Source organism: Ornithorhynchus anatinus, chromosome 1 (assembly GCF_004115215.2).
Source record: "Ornithorhynchus anatinus isolate Pmale09 chromosome 1, mOrnAna1.pri.v4, whole genome shotgun sequence".
Taxonomy (NCBI): Eukaryota; Metazoa; Chordata; class Mammalia; order Monotremata; family Ornithorhynchidae; genus Ornithorhynchus; species Ornithorhynchus anatinus.
In genome coordinates, this window is record NC_041728.1 from 118,017,343 (window position 1) to 118,035,575 (window position 18,233).

At 42.9% G+C, this 18,233-nt stretch overlaps 1 protein-coding gene and 1 non-coding gene across 2 annotated transcripts in view; both read left to right on the forward strand.

Annotated features, from left to right (window-relative positions):
- Positions 1–18,233, forward strand: part of RBP1 (retinol binding protein 1) — a 66,316-nt gene that overhangs the window by 42,742 nt on the left and 5,341 nt on the right. The window contains exon 3 of the mRNA XM_001505411.5: positions 16,536–16,637. Within this exon, the coding sequence (XP_001505461.1) occupies positions 16,536–16,637 (102 nt within the window). The remainder of the gene's footprint in view (positions 1–16,535; positions 16,638–18,233) is intronic.
- On the forward strand, positions 11,351–11,488 carry LOC114817732. The gene has a single exon (XR_003765591.1). It is a non-coding gene; the product is annotated as a small nucleolar RNA SNORA7 (small nucleolar RNA).

Here is an 18,233-nt window from a genome sequence, read left to right on the forward strand (position 1 = left end):
ATACAGTAAAGACCAAACAAATACCACAGTTATTGCTATTTCCACCAAGCCACACCACCTCTTATCCTCTTTTCATTTAACTGTTTTACTAAGAGTTCATTCCCAAATCTCTAAAATGGATGGTCAGTGTGTCTCAAGTTACTAAAAACAGTATATTTTCTTTTTTGATATCAGCCTAGGCCTACCCAATTACCTAGCAATGGAAGCCTCTGCTTATTAATAATAACAATGATAATAATAATAAGCAGCATGACCTTTGGATAGAGCAAAGCCTGGGAGTCAGAAGGTGATGGGTTCTAATCCCGGCTCCTCCACTTGTCTAATACGTGAACTTGGCCAAGTCACTTCACTTCTCTGTGCATCAATCACCTCATCTGTAAAATGGGGAATAAACTGAGACAAGGGACTGTGTCCCACCCGATTTGCTTTTATCCACCCCAGCACTTAGTACAGAAGCAGCATGGCTTAGTGAAAAGAGCATGGGCTTGGGAGTCAGAGAACATAGGTTCTAATCCCGGCTCCACCACTTGTCTGCTGTGTGACCTTGGGCATGCCGCTTAACTTCTCTGTGCCTCAGTTACCTCATCTGTAAAATGAGGAGTAAAACTGTGAGCCCCACGTCGGATAACCTGATTACCTTGCATCTACCCAAGTGCTTAGAAGAGTGCTTGGCACATAGCAAGCATTTAACAAATACCAATAATTATTATTATAATTATCACTTAAGTGATTATTAAGTCCCAAGCACTGTTCTAAGCACTGGGGTAGATACAAGTTAATCAGGTTGGACACAGTCTCTGTCCCACATGGGCTCACACACTTAATCTCCATTTTTTACAGATGAAGTAACTGAGACACAGAGAAGTGAAATGACTTGCCCAAGGTCAAACAGCAGACATGTAGCCTAGCTGGAATTACAACCCCGAGCCTTAGAATTCATTATGTTTGATAACACTCTTCACAAACTCCTTGTTAAATTATACTTTAAGCCATCCGCCCAGCTATAACAAAGCATAATCATTGCACTTAGCATGGTCCTAATATTAGGAATATATTATAGGAATTTTAAAGAAGTTGTGTTTTTGATTAAACATGCTCATCAAGGCAAACTGTGATGATTCAGACATTCAGGAGGAAGCCAAACTTGAGTCCTGCTGAGTTTTAAACTGGGAGATAACGAATACTTCCTTTTCCATTAGAACTTATTTATTCTTTGTTCAACCAAAATATTTGTTTAGTGACTCCCAACTGATAGGTACTATTACCTTAAAAATGTAGTTTAGCTTTACCAGATTTCTACCTCCAGCAACGGCTCAGCATTTGATTTAGTGGAGGCTGAATCTTTCCTCTTATTCTTTTGAGATCAAATGACAATTTTAGATAGCATCAAACTAAGTCTGAAACAGGAAGGAGAAAATTTGGCTTTCAAAGAAATAATAACAACTGATCCTCTGTTTACACAGGAAGAGGCACACGCAGCAATGAAGAACTAATGTATTCTTTTCATAGACAGCCCTAACTCTCCTAAGGAGGCTGCATTCAAAACCAAATAATTAAATATTAATATTAAGGCTCCATTCAAATTTTCATTTCTGTAAACACAGGGAAATTATCCAGCTGTCCAAGGCCCCAAACTACACTCTTTTTCTGAATTACTTGGCTATTTTTATCCTCTAAAAAAGTTCTACTACAATATATAGGGCATGGTTGGGTTTAGGTTGGGGCCTAAATTCACTGGATAATTTCATTCAGTCATTCATTCAATTGTATTTATTAAGTGCATTGTACTAAGCTCGTGGGAAAGTACAATACAACAATAAAGAGTGATAATTCCTGCCCCCAATGAGCTCACGGGCTAGAGGGAGGGAGACAGACAATACAAATAAACAGACATCAATATAAATAAATAAAATGACGTATATATACATAAATACTTTGAGTCTGGCAGGGGGGAAGAGCAAAGGGAACAAGTCGGGTGATGCAGAAGGGAGTGGGAGATGAGGAACAGTAGGGCTTAGTCTGGGAAGGCCTCTTGGAGGAGATGTGCCTTCAGTAAGGCTTTGGAGGGGGAGAGAGTAATGGTCTGGCGGATTTGAGGGAAGGTGTTCCAGGCCAAAGGTGGTATATGGGCCAGGGGTCAGCGGAGAGACAGGTGAGATTGAGGCACAGTGAGAAGGTTAGCACCAGAGGAGTGAAATGTGCAGGCTACGTTGTAGAAGGAGAGAAGCTTGATGATGTAGGAAGGGGCAAGGTGATGGAAAGCTTTAAAGCCAATAGTGAGGAGTTTCTGTTTGATATGGGGGTGGAAAGGCAACCACTGGAGGTTTTTGAGGAGAGGGGTGATACGTCCTGAATGTTTCTTTAGAAAGATGATCCAGGCAGCGGAGTGAAATATGGACTGGAGTGGGCAGAGGCAGGAGGTTGGGAGGTAAGCAAGGAAACTGATGTAGTAATCTAGGCAGGTTAGGATGAGTGAAACGTGGTAACAGTTTGGATGGAGAGGAAAGGGAGGATTTTAGCGGTGTTGTGAAGATTGGACCAACAGGATTTGATGGTGGATTGAATATGTGGGTTGAATGAGAGAGGAGTAAAGGATAATGCCAAAGTTACGGGCTTGTGATACAGGAAGGATGGTGGTGCTGTCTGCAGTGATGGGAAAGTCCGAAGAGGACAGAGTTTTTGTGAGAAGATAAGGAACTCTGTTTGGACGTGTTAAGTTTGATAGGAGGACATCCAAGTAGAGATATCTTGAAGGCAGGAGGAGATGTGAGCCTGGAGAGAGGGAGAGAGATCAGGGAAAGAGGTGTAGATTGGGATATCATCTGCATAGAGACAGCGGTTGAAGCCTTGGAAGCTAATGAGTTCTCCAAGGGAATGAGTGTAGATGGAGAATAGAAGTGGATTGAGAACTGAACCTTGAGGGACCCTGTCACCCATCGCTTAGGGACAGGTTCATTTGGGAATCGGCACAGAAAGAGAGAGAGAGATAAACCAGGGATGGAAAGGCTGAGTTTTACATAAAATTTATTCCACAAGCTGAATTGAATTATTTGATTATTTTAGATGCAGCAAATTGAACTTCCCTTTCTGGAGGAATATGATTATTTAATGATATTAGAGCTTCCCTGTCAGGAGGAGTATACTTATGTGTTACTCGCACGTGGAAAAACACCCAGGTCTCATCCAGGCAGAATTCACTTACGGTTTGTTTACAGGTGGTGAGGCGGCTAGCTCCTATCCACGAGCACTTCCCACTCGGGAGGAATCCACTTATGCATTACACATCCATGGCAAAGTGCCTGGCTTCCAGCCCCATGAGCATTCAGCGGGACAGGTCAGTCACTCATCCCACGGCTCCTCACTTTGTGCAGGCAGAGCGGGCTTCACGTGCTCTGGGCAGAGGCAAGCGGCAGCTGGCTGCTGCAAGTCTCAATCAGCTGCACATAAAGTCAAAGCCTGCAGGTATATATCACCTGGGCTCCTAAGCCATTCCAGCTTCTGGCCTCAGTTTATCCATTCTCTGCCTTCCCCCCCCGACCCGTACCTAATTTGATTGGTACGAGTATGAGGGACACCTTCTATATTCCTGGCTTGGGCTGTCAATCTAGCAGTTTTGGTTGTAGGGACAGTATCTCACCAACATTTCTGAGTTCTGCCTGCTGGCTCAGGGGTCACGAGATAGCATTTGACCTTGAGATGGTGGGTACCCCAGGGTCACCTTGGGACAGACCCCCCCACAGTTAGAGGGTGGGAGGCAGAGGAGGAGCCTGCGAAGGAGACTGAGAATGAATGGCCAGAGAGCTAAGAGGAGAACCAGGAGTGGACAGAGTCAGTGAAGCAGAGGTTGGATAACCTTTCCAGGAGAAGGGGGTGGTCCACAGTGTCAAAGGCAGTTGAGAAGTCAAGGAGGATTAGGATGGAATAGAAGCCACTCGGTTTTGCAAGAAGGAGATCATTGGTGACCTTTGAGAGGGTGGTTTCTGTGGAGTGAAGGAGGCAGAAGTCAGAGTGGAGAGGAATTTGAGACAGTGGATGGCTCGCTCAAGGAGTTTGGAGAGGAATGGTAGGAGGGAGATGGGGTGATAACTGTAGGGAGCTGTGGGGTCAAGGGAAGGTTTTTTTAGGAAGGGAATGTTTGAAGGCAGTGGGGGAGAATTTCATTCATTCATATTTATTCAAGACACTTCTATCTGAATTATTCAGGTATTGACCCTCAAAAAAATAGTCCTTCCAAAATAAGGTCATTCATGGAAAGTTTACATTGAGGAGTTGAATGATCTGAATATGGTATGGGTATAGATCCAGCTACAGGAATATGAAAAGAACAGGAAATCAGAGGTGTCTTTCCAAACACACATTCTTTGTGGAAACCAGAGTCAGTGAGGGACAGCTTATGGCTAGTAGCCAGCCAATACCAGCTTTCATGGGCACAGAGATGCCCAGACATTGTTTTTAATGAAATGTGATAAGTGCTTACTATGTTTCAGGCACTATATTAAGCTGTGGGGTAGATACAAGTAATCAGGTTGGACACAGTCCATGTCCCACATGGAGCTCCCAGCCTTAATCCCCATTTTACAGATGAGGTAACTGAGGCATGAAAAGCAAAGTGACTTGCACAATGTCACACAGAACACATGACAGAGCTGGGATTAGAACCCGCATCTTTCTGACTTCCAGGCCCATGTTCTATCCACTAGGCCATGCTGCTTCCCCATACCTTGTGTTGCTCAGCTACGTCTCTCCAGCATCACAGGATCTGAGATTCTGACTTAATTTACATCCTATAAGTGGTCAATAATGTGATATTTTTAGATGGATATTAAATATATCTGCCTGTCTAGCTAGCTTTGATCTACAACTGTAACCTTGGGAGATGGATACAGGAAACAAGTCTTCTACAGATAGATTAACAGGCAGCAGTATAATGCCATCCTAATCAATCCTAGTGATTGACTGATAGTGGGGCAGAGAGTTTAGCCCTTTCTACGAGGGAATAGCCTAAAGAATGAAGAGGATCATATCTTTTGTTAAGAAGTAGTAATAATAATAATAATTGTGTTTCTTAAGAGATTGTTATATGTCAAGCACTATGCTAATTTCTAAGAAATTCAAGAAAAACAGATTGGACACATCCCTATCCCACACAAGGCTTACAGTGTAAGAGGAAGGGAGAAGTACTTAATTCCCACTTTAAAGTTAAATTAACTGAGTCACAGAAAAGTTAGGTAACTTGCCAGAGGTCATACAGCAGGCATGTGGCGAGCCAGGATTAGAACCTAGGTCCCTGACTTCCAGGCCTGTGCTTTTCCATTGAGCCATGCTTCTCAAAACTGAGGTTCAGGAAATTTCATTCTCATTCTATAGATGAGGAAACTGAGGGTCAGAGAAATTAAGTGATTTGCTCAAAGTCACACAGCATGTTGGTCTCACTTTCTCTTTGCTTGTTGACAAATAACTGTTGCCAAAATAGAGAAAATGAACACTGGGAGCACGGGTAAATACCTACACTGACCTGTACATGGTTTCCAAAGGTGGATTAACAGATTATGAGTATTGAAAGTCCCTAAAAATCAATAGAATCAAAGAATCATTACCCTTCAGAAAAGCAAATCCATTGCATAAGGAGATTGTGAATGGTACCATAAGAAACAATTCATTTTACAAACTGTGATTGTGTGATCGTTTGAAAAAGAGGGAACTAATTTTCTGCTTTCCTCTGTCCCTCTGCCAATCTCCTAAAACCAATCCACAATCTGGATCACCTCAATGAGCTCCAGAACGTTGTTGTCAGAAATCTAGATACCAGCTTGACCTCGTCAATATTTATATTCACCTTCATCCGCTTTAATTCTGCCCTCTCCTCCACCTACAAACATACCTTTCCAGCCTTTCGACTCCTATCACTTCCTATTGCTTTCTGTGACTCCTCAACTCCATTCACCACATCCTATCTCTAGCCTGGAACTTCTTCCCCTTTTATATCTGACAGATAATCACTCTCTCAACCTTCAAAGCTTATTAAAATCACATCTCCTCCAAGAGGCCTTCCTTTACTAAACCCTCTTTTCCTCTACTCCCTCGCCTTCAGAACCTTATTGAAGGCACATCTCCTCCAAGGTGAGGTTGGAGAGGGCAAGGTGATTGAGTGCTTTAAAGCCAATGGTAGAGTTTCTGTTTGATGTGGAGTTGGAATGGTCAGCCACTGGAGATTCTTGAGGAGTGGGGAAACATGGACTGAACATTTTTGTGGCATCCATCTTGCCACTGATTCCTTGCCTACATCCCACCTCAGGTCTAGATCCCCTCTCTCTTCCCAACCCTCTTAAAATCACATCTCTTCCAAGACATCTTCCCAGACTAAGCCCTCATTTCACCTTTCCACCTTCCCCTCTGCAACAACTCTGCATTTGCCTGTTTTTCCCCTTAACAATTTGATGCAGCACTTATACAAATTTCCTGATACACTGCTATTTCTATCATTTCTTTTAATGACTACATCCCCCCTGTAGACTCTAAGGGATCTTATCTACTAACTCTGTTGTATTGCACTTTTCCAACACTTAGTGCAGAGTTCTATATACAATAAGTGTTCACTACATAAGATTAGTCAATGAATTGATCCATTACAACTTTCCCTCCTGTTTACAGCTGTCATTGCAGACTCTGGTCAATCAAGCAATAGTATTACCCACTTACGGTGTCTGTCAGTCAATCATATTTATTGAGTGCTTATTGTATGCAGAGCATGGTATTAGGCGCTCAGAAGACTATAATACAAAAATACAATACTGTATTAAGTGTTTGGGAGAGTACAAAACAATAATAGTAGTAATAATGATTTTTTAAACACTTACTATGTGCCAAGCACTGTTCTAAATCCTGGGGTAGATGCAAGGTGATCAAGCTGTCCCACTTGGGGCTCACAGTCTTAATCCCCATTTTACAGATGAGGTAACTGAGGCACAGAGAAGTGGTCACTTGCCCAAAATCACACAGCTGACAAGTGGTAGAGCCGGGAGTTGAACCCATGACCTCTGACTCCCAAGCCTGTGCTCTTTCCACTAAGTCACATAGCTTAGTGGTCAGACACGTGCTTAGACACGTTCCCTGCCCACAAGAAATTTGCAACTTATAGCTACAGTTTACCGGCTGCTTCTCATCTCTCTTTGATAACAGGGGTATGTGGAAAGGGGGTTAGGCAGTGGTTATGTGCCAGGAAGTCTTTTCACCATTATCACCATCTCTGACAGCCTGATGTTATATTTTCCCTCTCATTTATCCATTCAGTCATATTTACTGAGCACTTACTGTGTGCAGAGCACTGTACTAAATGCTTGGAGAGCAAAATTCAGGACAAATAAAGAGACAATCCTTACCCAACAATGGGTTCACAATCTAGAATGGGGTGTAGCATGGCTTTGACTACAGGTCAAATGCGAAAACCTGCTAAGGCATCACCCATTACTAGCGTGAGTAAACCAAATCAAATCAAATATTTTTTAAAATCACATGAAATCCCCCTATTCTCTTTACATCTCATCTGTTCCTCAACCACAAGTGGATAATCAGAGAATCCTAAAAGTTGGAGGAGACCCCATGGGATCATTCAGTCCATTCCCCAGCCTCAGACAGAAAACTACATCTAAGCCACTCAACCAACTTGCATGTACAGGTTGGGTTCTCAGCAGGAACACTGAGAATTATCCAGATAGTAGATCAGGGTAGTTTTAAGCAGTTTTTTGGCATTATTTTTTTGCCAGAATATCTCGTGGGAATGAAAGAGGGTGAAATGAATTTGAAACTAAAAACAAAATAATTTAGTTCTCAGTTTTAATTCAATTTGGTTTATTTTTGTTCTGTGCCCTGGTATCTGAAATCTTCTTTGGCCTGCTGTTGAGCTGTTGTTGTTGTTTTTTTCCCTGACAGATCCTTTCCCGGGTATGGGCCCCTTGGGCACATGTTTTCATCAATGTTTCTTAGGAACTTAACTTTAATTATCTTCAATAGCTTCCTTCCTGAGCCCACAAACCCTACTTACTCTCTCTGCTAGGAAGCGTGGAGGGGAGAGGGAACAATATTGCTGATTACCATGGCAGCATGGTGCGTATCTGCTGATAAAAGTAATCCGGCTCTAAAAAGAAGAAACTCAGGAGTACAGGAAACTGGCTTCATCCTTAACGAAAAGAGCTTTAAAAACACCTAGTGTGAAGGCTAATAATGATAATCCCCTGTTTACTGAATGACCCCATTCTGTGTCACATTGCCTATTCTATTTAGCATTTCAAGGATTTGTGAAGATACCATAAGCTAGAAGCAATGTATTTTCCCTAGATTCATTTGTATCTTGTTTAAGTTGGAAGATGGTTTGAGGTGAAAGAAGCTGGGTAGATAATTTGTTTGCTTGAAAAAAGAAGGAAGAACAATATCTTTGTGTTGGCCTGGAAAAAGCCCAGTCCCTATTGCGGCGGAAATAAGAGCCTTTTGTACACTCAGAGGCTCAACCTGGTTCAAGCTGGTGTAGAATGAGGTGATTTGAGGTGCTTTATGATATTTGACCCCAACACTCAATTCTAGTGATTCTGTTTGCATATCTGTCTAGTTTAAAGTCTCCCTTGAGTGGGCTTAATCATATATAGCTGTTGCTCTGTCACCATATAAGAATTAATGGTTTTTAATAGAGCTTAAATGAGAGATGTCCCAGTCCTGATTTTGTACTGTCAGCGAGAAGGGGAGAAGAAAATGAACTCTGGATTAATAAGGTGTCAGGGAATCTGGCTCCTCTTCTTTCCATCAGGAGTTCTTTTACCAGTGAGGTTTTGCCAAAGGTACTCGGGAACAAAGTAGGTTAGCTGATATTTATTCCTCTATCAGCATCCATGCAATGACATGTCAGATACAGGCTGTCATGATTGCTTGAAGTTTGAGACCAAAAAGCAGATTTCTTTTAACGATGTTGCATTTTCCTTTTTATCCACTGTCTGATGAATAATAATAATATAATTAATAATGATGATTCATTATTATTAATGGTATTTATTGAATGCTTCCTCCTGTGTGCAGAGCACTGTACTCAGTGTTTGGGAGAGTACAGTACAACAGAATTGGTAGACACGTTCCCTGTCCACAGTGAGCTTACAGTCTAGAAGGGAAGATGGTTATTAATATGAACTGATCATTTATAATATGTAATTTATAGATATGTATGTAAGAGCTGTGGAGCAGAAGGTGGGGTGAATATCAAATGCCCAAAGGTCACAGACCCAAGTAAGAGATGATGCAGAAGGGAGAGGGAGCCGGGGAAAGAGAGCTTAATCAGGGAAGGCCTCTAGTCTATGTCAGTCAAAGCGTACTCTACACCATGAAAATTCCTAAATGTTTATCCCTTGCTAAATTTTGAGACAAAGAGCTGTTTAACTGATAATGGTGTTCAGATCTTCACAATGTAAGATGGTTTATACCCACACCTCACACTTCATTTTGCATAGAATTGCTTGTCAAGTAATGGTACCAATGGTACCAATACAAGAGTTACTCATGTGCCACTTAGAGTGCAGCTTTTCTAACAAGTATTAAAAGTTCTCTGTGACTTAATTAATGATGGTATTTGTTAAGTGCTTACTATGTGCAAAGCACTGTTCTAAGAGCTGGGAGGATACAAGGTGATCAGGTTGTCCCACGCGGGGTTCACAGTCTTAATGCCCATTTTACAGATGAGGTAACTGAGGCACAGAGAAGTTAAGTGACTTGCCCAAAGTCACACAGCTGACAAGCAGCTGACCCATGACTTCCATTTAAGGACTTGAAATTGATTTGTCCACCTTCGAGAGGCCAGTAAAATTACGTCGTTTTGAAATCAGGGCATGATAACACACCTAATGTTTTTCTCTGAAGAAATCCTGAAATCGTTATTATCGAGCGCTTACTGAAAAAGACACATAAATCCTAAATAACGACATGGCTGAATGCGCATATCAGCATTAACATCCGGCTTTCCTATAGCATGGGGATATGTTCTTCCTAAATCCGAGTTAAGTTGCTATAGTCTTTTAGCCCAAACTGGTATGTGTTGTCTAGGTAACGTTCCGTGATTGTGTTGTAACTGAAATGAGTGTTCCAAACATGTGGTAAGGCAGAACTGAGTACACCTAGGTTATTCTGGGAGTGCCTCTGTACTTCCCTACTCCCCTATTCCAACTGCTTTAGCCTGAAGTGTCCATGTACTTGAAAAAAAACGGGACTTTGGGAACCGACATTTTCCAGATGGGCTGCCTCATTATTCAGGAATTTTAGAATGGAATCTTTGGAAACCAAAAACATTTACTCCCCCCATACTTAGCCTTATGGGTCTAAATCAGAAGCTCTTAAATAATGCAGTCATTACAAAGTTGTTCATATTTGCCCACATGCGGCACAGGGCAGGGGCTACCTGAGCCTGTGTGCTGGGCTTCCAGCTGGACTTGGTCGAACACACAAATGCCGTTCTGAGGATTAAGTAATCATCCATTGCAAAAGCAACAGAAAAATGAGCTAAGAGCCTCCCCTGCCTGCCAGGCAGGCCCTCCTTGCCGATATTCAATAAAACAAAATCACTTTGTCATTGGATTTTGTGTGGTAACGCACCACCAAACCTGGGATGGAACCAAATGCGGCTCAAGCGAGTAAGGGATCAGTGCCAGCCCCTGAGTTTTCAGTCAAGTCCAGCTGCAAGCCCAGCACACAGGCCTAGGTAGTCCTTTCCCTGTGCTGCATGCGGGCAAATATGAATAACTTTGCAAAGTCTGGGTTATCTAAATGCTTCCGATTTAGACACAAAAGCATAAGTATGGGAAGATTAAGTTTTGTGGGGCTTTTTTGGTTTCCAAGGCTTCCATTCTAAATTATTCAACTAATGAGGCAGCCCATCTGAATAATGTCATGAGCCCCCAGCTCAAACCGACCAGGGATTTGCAAGACTGGACACTCTGGAACAAGTGAACAATCAAATCACCGAATTGTACTCTTCAAGCGCTTAGTACAGCGCTCTGCACAAAGTAAGCACTCAATAAATACAATTGAATGAATGAATAAATGAAACCAAGTTTACTGTGGAAGCTTTACTTCAGTTTTTAACCCACCTGCAGGGGAGAGACACATACACACATTCACTCGCACTTGAACAAGAGTCCAGTCCCGGTCTAACGGTCAAGGGAGCCCATCCCGCTGATCCACGTCGAAAGGTTCGGAGAAGTTCCTGGCAGCTCGGCTCTGCTGTGCTTTTAGTCTGTGCTGCTTTAGGTACGGACCGCTGATGTTACAAGCTCTGTATGCTGCTTTTCCGCTCGCAATTCAAAGCGACCCCCTTTCATTTCCCCTTTCAGGTTTACTCCTGGAGAATTTCTAGTACTCTACCAGTCTCAACTGTGGGAGGGAGAGTCAAGCAGAGGCCTATCCATTCCATTCCTAGCTTGGGCAGTGGCTAATGAGTGGAAGGCAATCTGCTACAAGTCAAAACTCACCCATGCTGGGCAGCAGCGACATGGGAGAGAGTTGAGGGCATAGAGTCGAGGGCGGAGACTCGACTTTCCTGCATGGAAGGCGGCAGTGGTAAACCACTTCCCTATTTTTACCAAGAAAAGTCCATGGATCCACTACTAGAATGATTGCAGATAGAGAGCGGGATATTCTGGAAGAGATGTGTCCGTGGTGTCGCTGTGGGTTGGAAACGACTCGACAGCATAAGACAAAACCTTTTATTTGCCTGCAGCGTCACAGTGGCCCCTCTACATGGCAGTCATTGATTGTTCCAGGCCCGTTCATGGGTAGAACAGGGAGAGTAGGCCACATCTCCCTCCATGCCCTGTCCCCACAGACCAGCAACCACCTGTCCTGGAGTAGAGCAGCCACACTCTTTAGTGTATTTCTTCTTCTCTGTTGTTGTTCTTTGGATCAAAAAAGTAGTTTATACAATGGCTTGCTGTGGGCTCACTATAGATAATGCTGGTACCCAAAGTCTAGCTCTTCTTCAAGTACATGGACACTTCAGATAAAACCAGAGTTGAATAGGGGAATAGGAAAGCACAGAAGCACTCTCAAAATGACAAAGGTATAGTCTGTTCTGCCTTACTAAGTGTTAGGAAGAACTCTTTTCAGCAAGAATGCAGTCAGAGAATGTTATCAGGACAACACTCACTGGTTTGGGCTGAAAGACTATAGCAATTTAACACAGATTTTGGAAGAACACAGCCCCGTGTTATAGGAAAGCTGGGTGTTATTGCTGCTATGCGGACTCAGCCATGTCGTTATTTAGGATTTATTATATATATTTTTCAGCAAACGTTCAATAATAATGATTTCAATATTTCTTCAGAGAAAAGCATTAGGGGTGTCTTAGGGGTGTTATCTTGCACAGATTACTTTCCTCCACATTGTCTTAGTCTGGAGGCAAGATTAACCAGTGCATGGCCCAAACAGTTGCTTTTTTTAAATGGTATTTTTAATGGTATTTATTCAGCGCTTACTCTGGGCCAGGCACTGTACCAAACGTTGAGATAGATACAAGATAATCAGGTTGGACATGGTCCGTGTCTCACATGAGATTCACAGTCTTAATTCCCATTTTACAGATGAGATAACTGAGGCACAGAGTGGTTGAGTGACTTGGCCAAAGTCACAAAGCAGGTACACAGCAGAGCTGGGATTAGAGTCTAGGTCCTTCTGAATCCCAGGTCTGTGCTCTATCCTAAGAACTTTGGACCTCTGAAATTGGCCCGACTTGGAAACAGAGGTTCTTCTAGATAGGAGGGTGGGCTAAGAATGCCCCCTGGCCAATGTGCCCTGGTTGGGGTGCCTACTATCTAAATGGGACCAGTCTCTTGAGCGCACATGGATTTTGCCTGGGCCTGGATTTTGGGTGTTCCCTGAGCTGGTCCCTTGTGTCCAAAGCTAAGGGACTTTGGGAGACTCCACGTGAAGTGTGACATCATTAGTACAAGCTCTGTATGATAATAATAATGGTGGTATTTCTTAAGCACTTAATATGTGCCAGGCACTGTACTAAGCACTGGGTTGGATACAAGCAAATCAGGTTGGACATAGTCCCTGTCCCAGCTGGGGTTTACAGTCGCAATCCCCATTTTCCAGATGAGGTGTCTGAGGCCCCGATAATAATAATTATGGTATTTGTTAGGCGCTTATGTGCCAAACACTCTTCTAAGCACTAAGGTAGATACAAGATAATCAGGTTATCCCATGTGGGGCTCACAGTCTTAATCGCCATTTTGCAAATGAAGTAACTGAGGTCCAGAGAAGTGAAGTGACTTGCTCAGGGTCACTCAGCAGACAAGTGGCAGAGCCGGAATTAAAACCCATTACTTTCTGACTCCCAGACCCATGCTCTAGCCATGGAGTCATGCTGCACCTATCTCCCTAGCCTCACTGATTGGCGCCCTGCATAGAACCTCCCCAGACCCCAGGCTGGCTCCTCTGTGCCTGAATCTCCCAGCTCAAAAGGGACTAATGTCTCTCCCCAGCCAGTCCCATAGTTGATTTACTAATCCCATGATAATTAATGCTGCTGTCTGTGGCGACCAGCTAATGCTAACTGATGGGGCTATTAGTAAGCCAGTGTTTGGAGTGATGGTGTTCCCTGGCTTCTGGGGCCAGGGCTTTGTTAGAGCTCAAGCTGGAGGAGATCAACTGGTGCAGCTCTGCCCAGATCTCCTCCCACTCAGTCTAGGTTTTGGGGTTAGAGGAATCAATCAATCAATCATATTTATCAAGCACTTACTATGTGCAGAGCACTGTAAGGGTAGTAAACTCCCTGCCCACAACAAGCTTACAGCCTACCTGGGGAGACAATACTATAATTAAATAAATTATGGATATGTATATAAGGGCTCTGGGATCAAGGATGGGTTGAATACAGGGTGCAAATCCAAATGCAGGGGCAGTGCATAAGAGAGTGGGAGTAGAGGAAATGAGGGCTTATTTGGAGAAGGCCTCTCGGAGGAGATGTGCTTTTAATAGGCTCAGAAGATAGGGAGAGTGATTGTCTGTTACATATGAAGGCGGAGGGAGTTCCAGGCCAGAGACAGGACATGGGCAAGGGGCCAGCAGTGAGATAGATGAGATTAGGTTAGCATTGGAGGAATGAGGCTCGCGGGCTGGTTGTGGAAGGAGAGCAGCGAGGTAAGGTAGGAGAGGGCAAGGTGATTGAGTACATTAAAGTCAGTGGTAAAGAGTTTCTGTTTGATGCCCAAGTGGATGGGCAACCACTGGAGGTTCTTGAGGAGTAAGGAAACATGGACTGGATGGTTTTGTATAGAAATGATCTGGGCAGCAGAATGAAGTATGAACTGTAGTGGTAAGAAACAGGAGGCAGGGAGGCCAGGAAGGAGGTTGATGCATGCATGCATTCATTCATTCATTCATTCATTCACCCATTCAGTTGTATCTACTGAGCACTTACTGTGTGCAGAACACTGTACAAAGCTCTTGGGAAAATACAATACAACAATAAATGGACACATTCCTTGCCCACAACGAGCATACAGTCTCGAGTGTAGTGGATAGAGCATGGGCCCGGTCTTCAGAAGGTCATGGGTTTTAATCCCAGCTCTGCCACTTGTCTTGCTGTGTGACCTTGGGCAAGTCACTTAACCTCCTTGTGCCTCAGTTACCTCATCTGTAAAATGGGAATTAAGACTGCGAGCTCCATATGGGCCACAGACCGTGTCCAACCTGATTTGATGTTATCCACTCCAGCGCTTAGTACAGTGCCTGGCACCTAGTAAGCGCTTAACAAATACCACAGTTATTATTATTGTTATTATTAGAAGGGGGAATGAAGGTGGGATGGGAGAAGGGGAGACAAGTGAAGGAGTGATCCTCTAGCCCTGTTTCTCTCTCCCTGCTGGTCTCAGGGACTAGCTGAGCCTGGGATCTCTGAGCTGGATGGATGTCTCCTATGTACTGGCCCCAGCAACAGGTCGGAGCTATAGGCCCAGAGGAGAGGGTGGGAGGGAGTTCCACTACTCACTACCAACTCTATTGTACTGTACACACCAAAGCGCTCAGTAAAGTACTCTACCCAAAGTAAGTGCTCAATAAATACCATTGATTGAACAAAGCGGGGAGTGATAGGTGGTGAACGCCTGGCTCCATCCTGCTGCACTTGGCGGGGATGTTTGGAAGCCATCTCTTAGCCAGGGGTCCCACTTAATTTTAACATCGGTCTCCCCCACTAGATGGATAAGCTCCTGGGTGCGGGGATAGTATCTCTCAAATCTGTTCTACTCTTCCAAGTCCTTAAGTACATTGCTCTGCCTACAGTAAACACTCAATTCACGACGTGGGTTGATTGAATGACAGGGTGAGCCCCTGAATTAATCTAGCCTCTGCATCAATTAAGAAGACCTAAAGGATGAATTCTCAAACTAGAAGGAAAATGTGTCAATATTGGAGAGCAACACTAAGAGAACTCAGCGTCTCTCAGTGAGAGCTGTCATTTAAGCGATAATTCCCAGAAAAAAATGAGGTAGTTGGCAGAATTGAAATAAAATAAATGTCACTCTTTATCTGAGTGTGTGAAAGCACCAAGATCTTTTGGAAGGCATTTGAAGTGAAATTCATTCTTTGTTGTTGAAGTGTGGCTTAGTATTAGAGAGCACAGGCCTGAGAGTCAGAAGGTCATGTGTTATAATTCCTCTCTTCCACGTCTGATGTGTGACCTTGAGCAAGTTACTTCACTACTCTGGGCCTCAGTTACCTCATCTGTAAAATGGGGATTAAGAGTGTCATCCCTATGAGGGACAGGGACTGTGCCCAACCTAACTCACTTGTATCTGCCCCAGCACTTAGAAAAGTGCCTGGCAAATAGTAAGTGCTTAACAAGTACCATAATTATTCTTTTAATCTGTGAGCCCGTTGTTGAGTAGGGATTGTCTCTATTAGTTGCCAAATTGTACTTTCCAAGAGCTTAGTACAGTGCTGTGCATAGAGTAAGTGCTGAATAAATACGATTGAATGAAACTAGGGTCTAATTGAGAAAAAAGAGAAGAGTTGGAGTATTTCACAAGAGGTGTGGTGAAAAGATGGAGGTCTAATCATCAGTTTAACTTTGGTCACCTTTGCTCACCGTGAATAGCTCCCAACAAGAAGGAAATGGAACATGGCAGCAACAGATGGTCACTGCTTTCTTTTGTTAATTTCCTTAAAAGAAACCCAAGTATTTACATGTTCCTTATGAAAATCTCCCACCATGACATCTACCTCCAGGAATCCCTTTGGTGCATTTTCCTTGACCCAAAATGTCCTCCATTGGTCAACACAATAACTTTTTTCTTGTCCGCGAATTGCTCTTTCTAATGAAATTTCAGACACTTTCACAACTTTTTTGGTGATTTACCCTTTTTAATTAGCTGAAGTGATTAGAATATCTATTATGGGTTGCTTTGTAGATTCTCTGTAATGAAATTCACCCTAGAATAATAGATAAAACCGAACAACACAATAATGCTTGTTATTAAGGACAAAACATTCTGCCTCTTTGTTAGACTAACGTGACTTGGGATGGAGATAAACTTCTTTGTGTACAGAAAGGGGAAAAGGAAGGACGTGGATGGACCCAGTGGATCGAAGGAGATGAACTGCACCTGGTATGTTGAATTCTGATGTGTTGAATTTTAAATGCCTTCTCTCTTTTTTTTTTCCCTTTATTCACATGGATACATTTAATATCACACAGTTTGCCACACATTATCTGTGCTTACTGTAGAGTAATTAAGCATTGGTGTTGCATTTAACTTGTCTCTAAAGCAATAATCTCCTGCAGTGCTATTATTCTTTCTTGCCCCTTATGTAAAAGCCAATTTTCTAATTGCAAGTAATCTGTGAGTTCACTGGCCGCTCTTTGATAGATCAGTTTGATTACTTTATTCAAGGGACCCATCAGAGCAAATTATATCCCAACCAGACATTGCATCAGCATAGATCCTGGTTAATCTCAGGCTATATCTTGACCCACAGGTTATCTAAATTCCCAAAATAGCCTTTGCCCTGAATGATCTGGGCCCTTCAAGTGGAAATCACCTTTTGCCCTAAAATATCAAAATAATTTTATTTCTGTACTTCACTTATAAAACAATGTTTCCTTGGTTCATCCATGTTCAATATTCTGCTATTACTACTACTACTACTACTACTACTACTACTACTACTAATGGCATTTGTTAAGCACTTACTATTTGTCAAGCACTGTTCTCAACCCTGGGGCAGATACAAGCCAATCAGGTTGGACACAGTTCCTGTCCCACAAGGGACTTACAGTTTTAATCCCCATTTCACAGATGAGGTAACTGAAGCACAGAGAAGATAAGTGGCTCGCCCAAGGTCACACAGCAGAAAAGTGGCAGAGCTGGGATTAGAAGACAGGTCCTTCTGATTCCCAGGGCCGTACTCTAACCACTAGACCAAGTTGCTGCCCTACAACCACTTGGAGGAAATAATTTAATCTAAAACCTGGTGTAGATTACCATGTAATTAAAACCTGTGTGGATTACATCCTTAAAACAAGAAGACAGTTTCAGCATTCCAAAATGTTTTCCCCATTTTTTCCTTCAGTTTTCTCTTTATCTCTGAATCCATATTTAATGTTGTTTATCAAGAGGGTAATCTATGGGGATTTCCTTAAACCTTGTTGCAACTCTTGTAAAATGCACTTTTCTCCTGAAAGAAACTTAATCTCCTCTCTAAAGGAAAAAGCGAATGATAGCACTTGTTCCTCTCATTGTGTTGGAGGCTGAAGGAACCACAAACCCTGCTTGAAATAAGGCACTCTGCAAGAAACAGCTCAGGGCCGTAGAGAAGGCTTCTTTAGATTCAACAGGATCTTTCTTCTATAACTGAGTAGTATGTCCCCCAGTGCTTAGAACAGTGCTTGGCACATAGTAAGCACTTAACAAATACCGTCATTATAAATCGTATAAGAACCAAGGCTGCATAATTCTCACCTTGCGCTGTCCATTCTTTCAAATTACCCTGGAGGATTTCTTCCATATAGTTCTCCAATGGCATTCCCTACAGTTTGAGACCATTTCTTAAACCATTGCTGTCCAGGTTGAGACCTCTAAATATTTTTATGAGAAGCAGCGTGGCGTAGTGGAGAAGAGCACAGTCCTGGGAGTTAGAGGACCTGGGTTCTAATCCACCTCCACCAATTGTCTGCTCTGTGAGTTTGGGCAACTCACAACTTC